The sequence below is a fragment of the Sorex fumeus genome, unplaced genomic scaffold (assembly GCF_029834395.1).
Source record: "Sorex fumeus unplaced genomic scaffold, SorFum_2.1 ptg000098l, whole genome shotgun sequence".
NCBI lineage: Eukaryota > Metazoa > Chordata > Mammalia > Eulipotyphla > Soricidae > Sorex > Sorex fumeus.
The window spans coordinates 6549440-6555439 of record NW_026606155.1 but is presented as its reverse complement, the minus strand read 5'-3'; the positions used below and the strand labels follow the sequence as shown (position 1 = coordinate 6555439).

General features: G+C 47.2%; 1 protein-coding gene across 2 annotated transcripts in view; it reads left to right on the top strand.

Annotated features, from left to right (window-relative positions):
* The first annotated feature begins 835 nt into the window (after positions 1-835).
* The window catches only part of TTC8 (tetratricopeptide repeat domain 8), a 71589-nt gene continuing 66424 nt past the window's right edge, over positions 836-6000 (top strand). For both annotated transcript variants that reach the window (XM_056133621.1, XM_056133622.1), the window contains exon 1: positions 836-1047. In XM_056133621.1, the coding sequence (XP_055989596.1) occupies positions 934-1047 (114 nt within the window). In that variant the 5' untranslated portion in view covers positions 836-933. The remainder of the gene's footprint in view (positions 1048-6000) is intronic.

The following is a 6000-nucleotide window of genomic DNA, read 5'->3' as shown; positions in this document are numbered from 1 at the left end:
TCCAAAGACTCTGCATCGTGGGATTAACAAGCCCTCTTAGCCAGTAGTCACCAGATTACACGTCAGTTCCTAATACCTTGCAACCTCGGGGAAATAATTTGCATCCTTTGAGCATCTTTTATATATAAAATTATTACATTATGTGAAACGACTTCCAAAGCCTTTTTGGGGATGGGATGGGAGGGTGGCAAACCTGTTGGTGCTCAGGGTTTACTTCTGGCAGGGCTCAGGGAACATATAGACTGCCAGGGATTGAACCCGGGTCAGATGCATGCAAGAAAGCGTTTGCCCGCTGTTCTAGCTAGCCCTTCATCCCCTGCAATGTCTTTCTCAATTTGTCGTGAAAAACTTGGAGAAATAAACTGGAATGTTCTAGGGATTTAGGGTTTGGGGTTCTGACGGGCAGGATTGGTATTAAACACACGGTTTCCCGTTTGTGTTTCTAAAGATGGAGGATAAGTGACAGCAGGAGTGCACGAAAGGAGGAGTCGGACAGAGACCCACTGCAAAAGGACAACTCCAGGGACCTTCGCCTCCTTTGCAGAGCAAGCGGAGCGTTCCGCTGCTAGGCAACCGCTCCCCCTCCGGGAGGACGAAGGCCCCCAGTCGGAGGTGTCTAAGTCACTGCCTTTCCACAGTAGTCAAAGTGCCTCGTTCTCAAAATTAAAAGTAGCTTTTCAAAGTACTCTATTTTTATCCCCACACTACCTTTTTGTTAGCTCCATCGCTGGCTTCAGCTCGCGTTCGGTTGTTGTTTCCTTTTTTTTTTTTCTGTTTTCAGGCGCGCTGTGTGGATTTCCCCGGCGAGGCCCCCGCCGCTCCGCGTTGCCGGGCAGAGCTGGACAAGGCGCGCCCGCTCCCTGCTCGCGGAGCCCGGGACTCTCCTCCCTCCCGGGGCTGGGCTGTGCCCCTCCCGGAGCCCTCCCGGCAGCCATGGGCTCGGAGATGGAGCCGCTGTTCCTGGCCTGGAGCTATTTCAGGCGCAGGAAGTTCCAGCTGTGCGCGGATCTGTGCACGCAGATGCTGGAGAAGTCCCCTTACGACCAGGTACCGGGCGGACCCCCTACCAGTCGGCCCTGTGGATCCCGGCGACCCCCAGGCTGAGGGCCCCGAAGGCATCCCCAGGCCCTGGGAGGGATGGAATGCTCAAGGGCCAGGTGGCGGGGTTTGGTCCGCACTGGCCACCCCTCTGGAGTCTCCGAGTCCCCCTCATGATCCCGGAGTACTCTGCCACGGTTGTCCCCCTCCCCAAGCTTCAGCAGCCCCTCCAAGTGTCCCTCAAAGGAAGAGTTCCAGCTCTGGAACTCGGATAATTCACTGATACTTTTGCACATACATGTGCTGGCCTTTAAGCGCGTTGCCCCATGCGTTACTGCAACAGTGATTAAACATACAGGCCCTTTTCTTCTCTCTGTTCTGTCTATTTTGCTTTGGCACCGTCAAACAGGTGATCCTTTCTCTTCGACTGAAAACTCTTTTTTTGTTTTTCTTTTTTTTTGGGGGGGGGGGTTCATACCCAGCGATGCTCAGGGGTTCCTCCTGGCTCTGCACTCAGGAATTACTCGTGGCAAGGCTCACGGGACCATAGGGGATACCGGGGATCGAACCTGGGGTGGCCGTGTGCAAGGCAAACGCTCTACCCGCTGCACTATTGCTCCGGCCCCGCGTCTTGAAACTTTTATTCCAAGAGAGAAAGGAGCCTTTTTGTTCCTGGGGCTTGATTGCAATTTGAGGCTAGTAAGGCGAGGCGCGGTCATGAGAATCTAAGAAGGCAAAAGACACATTTATTATTAGGAGAGAGAAAGGGGGTAAGTTTAAAAAGACAAGAATGTCATTGATTAATATAGTACCCAAAGAAACTACCGCTATAGTTTTCCTCAAATCAAAAGTGATATGAAATAAAGAGGGGATTGTGCTGTGTGTGAGAAGCGCAGCCCTCGTGGGCAGGTGGTTTCTGGAAGGGACAAAAACAGAACCAGAGCTGGCCTGAGCGATAAACAATACGGCGAGTAGAGCGCTTGTGTATCTATACCAGGCACCGAGCTCTGAGCATCCTGGGGTGTGGGCCCAAAACCAAGAAAAGAAAAAACAAGGGCTATTAGGCACGGAACTGTGGCAATTAGTGCGTCTAGTAATAGTGGACTCTACCTGTTTTCGCAGCTCAGCCTCTAGTGATATTTTGAGATGTTGGAGGCTTAGGGGGGTTGGGGAACACTGAGGGGGAGGGGCATTGCATAAATGCCTGAGTGTGACTTTCCCTATAACATGTCCCAAGGATATTATTATTATTATTATTATTTTCGTTTTGGGTCACACCCGGCGGTGCACAGGGGTTACTCCTGGCTCTGCACTCAGGAATTACTCCTGGCGGTGCTCCGGGGACCATATGGGATGCTGGGAATCGAACCTGGGTTGGCCGCATGCAAGGCAAACGGCATTCCCAATGTGCTTTAGCTCCAGCCCACATGTTCCTAGGATAACCACCACCAAGATATCTGATCCTTGCCCACTATAAAAAAAAAAATCAGTGGTCAAATAAGTTTCCAAACTATTAGATTTGAGTGTGACTTTGACCTATCGACCTGCAAAGGGATGGAGGAAAACCATCCAAGACAAACGTTTTTGGCCTTCAAATCATCCTCATCTTCCTCCAAAAAATTTGGATTAATGGGAATGCCAGATTCAGCTCGGTTCCTGTTAGTTTGCTTAATAGGAACTATTATTTTTATTTTTTCAGTTGCATTTCTTGGGACAGTAGTCCCATAGATGTTGCTAAAATAATTAATAACAATCCATGATCAACATTGTTGGGGAGACTTAGCCCATTACTGATTCCTTCGCTTTTGTACAAAAAATTTTGTTATAAACCGATGATACTCCAGACATTGGTCCAGGCCCAGTAGTTTTCAAGAACTGTACATCCTGTTTGCATTTTTTTTTCCATCGAACTAGGGAAGTTTCCATTCTCTGTCCCTCAATGCCAGTCCCAAGAGCTGCACAGTGAAAAAGTTTCCTAATTAACATGCATTTGGGAAATAGATATTCCCTTCTTTGATATTTAAGTGCTTATATTTATGCTAAGTGCTCTGAGAAGTTTTGAAGAAACTAATGGCTTATGTTGGTGGAATCTAATAGTTTGGAAACTGATTTGACCACTGATTTTTTTTTTTTTTTGATTGTGGGCAAGGATCAGGTATCTTGATGGTGGTTATCCTAGGGACATGTTATAGGCAAAGTAGAAGAGTTTTTGTTAATTAAAATCTTGTAATCTTGATGACATAAAGCCCCTGTGACTTGCGGTATTGCGCTTGAGAATTTACATTTGTTTTGTGCTAAGCACTCTGATTTGGACTCTATGTTTAATTCAGAGACTTTTTATTAAGTGCATAATTTTTGCTAGAGCTGAGTTCTAAAACTTGTATGTATTTCTATGCTTAGCGAAGAAAGTACCTTTATTATTAAAAGTAATAGCTAATAATTGTTACTGTTACTGTTTGTTACTGGAGAAGCCATTGGGCTACACTAGCACCTGACAGGGATGAATGGAGATGTTACTGGTGCCTGCTCAAGCAAATTGATGAGCAACGGAATGACAAGTGAAGTGATACAAGCTAGTAATTGATTATTCTGTATCACATTTGATTTAGAGTCATCCTGTATTATCCCATTTAATCTTCAGTTAAAGAAGTTGGTACTCTTTCCCCTTTTAGGGGTGAGACACTGATGTACAGGTGAATAATTTATTAGAGTCACAAAGATGGAATCTCACTTTTCATTTTTCATTTCATCATCCTGTTAATCGTCGATTGCCTCGAGCAGGCCCCAGTAACGTCTCTTTCATCCTAGCCCTGAGATTATATTCACGGCTCTTTAGGAGAATGAGACCCATTATTGTTACTGGTATTTGGCATATTTGGTAGGCCACGGGGAGTTTGCCAGACTCTGCCCTGTGGGCAGGCTTACATTCGATAGCCTGCAAGTTTGTCCAAAGTAGGAATGAGATAATAAGATGTCATAAAAAGATGTCCTGATAAGATGTTCCGGGATCTGGATTTTATAGTCTCTGAGTCTTGGCCGCTGATGGGATTACACGGCGCCAGGGGGCCAGGTGGTGGGTGTGACCCCCGCCTACTGGAATTTGGAGGATCTGGGTGGAAGATGCTCGACTCCAATTCGAGTAGGCGTGGAGGTCTCGGCCCCGGAACCCGCGTGGCTGTGTCCCTCTGCCAGTACCTTCATGGGTGCGGAGAGTGGTCTCAGCATGGTGGTGGCTGGTCCTGGAGGTCTTCGGCTGCCGTAGCCCTGGTCGGGGCGGGGAGGAAAGCTCAACTTATTTTATCTCACTTATTTTATGATAATACTAATGTCAATACTATATATTTTTGGTGCTTCTATAACAATTTTTTCAAAATGTCATATTCCTGACCTTTCCCTATGACACTTTTTCCTTCTACCACATTTGGGTTTTGTGTTAGGTTATAATTTTTTAGATTTTAGCTAAGCAGTAAAGGAATTGGACATATTGTGTACTTCGGTGCAAACTGTCGGAAGTCCTGAAGGAAGTCCTGCCCAGTGTTAACTAAACCATACTCAGAAACTTATTTGACCATTGGTTCCATTGGGGTGAGGGAGGTGGTGTGGCTATGGACAGAGGGACAATATTTCCCTTTGCCCTGGGAAGACGTTTGAAATGGGCAGGCAAAGCAGCAATGTTTTTATTAAAGATTAGGAAGAGGCCAGAGGAGATCTTATTTTTGTTTAATTTTTTAATTGAATATCCATGAGATAGACCATTACAAAGCTATTCATTATTGGATTTTAGTCATATAATGATCCGGCACCCGTCCCTCCACCTGTGTACACTTCCCACCACCATTGTCCCCTCTTTCCCTACCATCATCCCCCAATCTCCCACCCCTCACCCCTACCCTTACCCCTAGCCTCTTTCTATGGAGGCAATTTCCTTCTTGTGCTCTCTCTCTCTCTCTCTCTCTCTCTCTCTCTCTCTCCCTCCCTCTCCTTCCCTCTCTCCGTCTCTCCCTCCCTCCCTCCTTCTCTCCCTCCCTCCCTCCTTCCCTCCCTCCCTCCCTCCCTCCCTTCCTCCCTCCCTCCCTCCTTTTCTTTTTTTGTGCATTATGGTTTGCAATTCAGGTGCTAAGAAGTCATGATGTTTGTTCAGGGCATTCAGTATTTTTTATCGGAATGGCAAAGCTGGAATAGCTTTTTAATTGGTTGGCAGCTTTGGGGTGTGGATGTGACTGCCGAGGCTTCCGGAAGTACAGGGAGGTGGGAGCAGGTAGCCCATCCCGACCCTGAGAAAGCCTGAAGATTTCAGTCACAAAACCTACATACCCAAATTTTCAGCAGGTTATATCTTGATGAGGTCCGTCCTGAGATGGTGGAGTTGGGGGGGAGGGTCTTGGGGGAGGGTATAGCATATTGATTATGGATTGTGGGAGCAAGTGGCTGCTGGGGGCTCTGCTTGGGCAAGCACCAGGCTGACCCACCCATCTGATTTACAAGTCTGTTCAGCCTTGTTCGAGTGGAGTCCGAGATTAACTGCAGCTATTGCTCTCTTTTGAGATTGATTTATGGGTCAGAGGAGGTCTTGCCATTGCTCCTTTTACCTGGAAGAATCACGATCATGATCACGAACGACCATCCTGTTGTTCGTTGATTGCCTTGAGCAGGCCCCAGTAACGTCTCCTTCGTCCTAGCCCTGAGATTTTTTTTAAAAAGTGCCATATTCAAGGCTCTTTCAGGGTTGGGAGAATGAGACCCATCATTGTTACTGGTATTTGGCATATTGGGTACACCACGGGGAGTTTGCCAGAGTCTGCCATGTGGGCAAGTTACATTCGGTAGCCTGCCAGTTTGTCCAAAGTAAGGATGAGATAATAAGATCTCGCGTGGGATCTGGGTTTTATAGTCTCTGGGTCTTGGCCATTGATGGGATTACACGGCGCCAGGGGGCCAGTTGGTGGGTGTGACCCCCGCCTA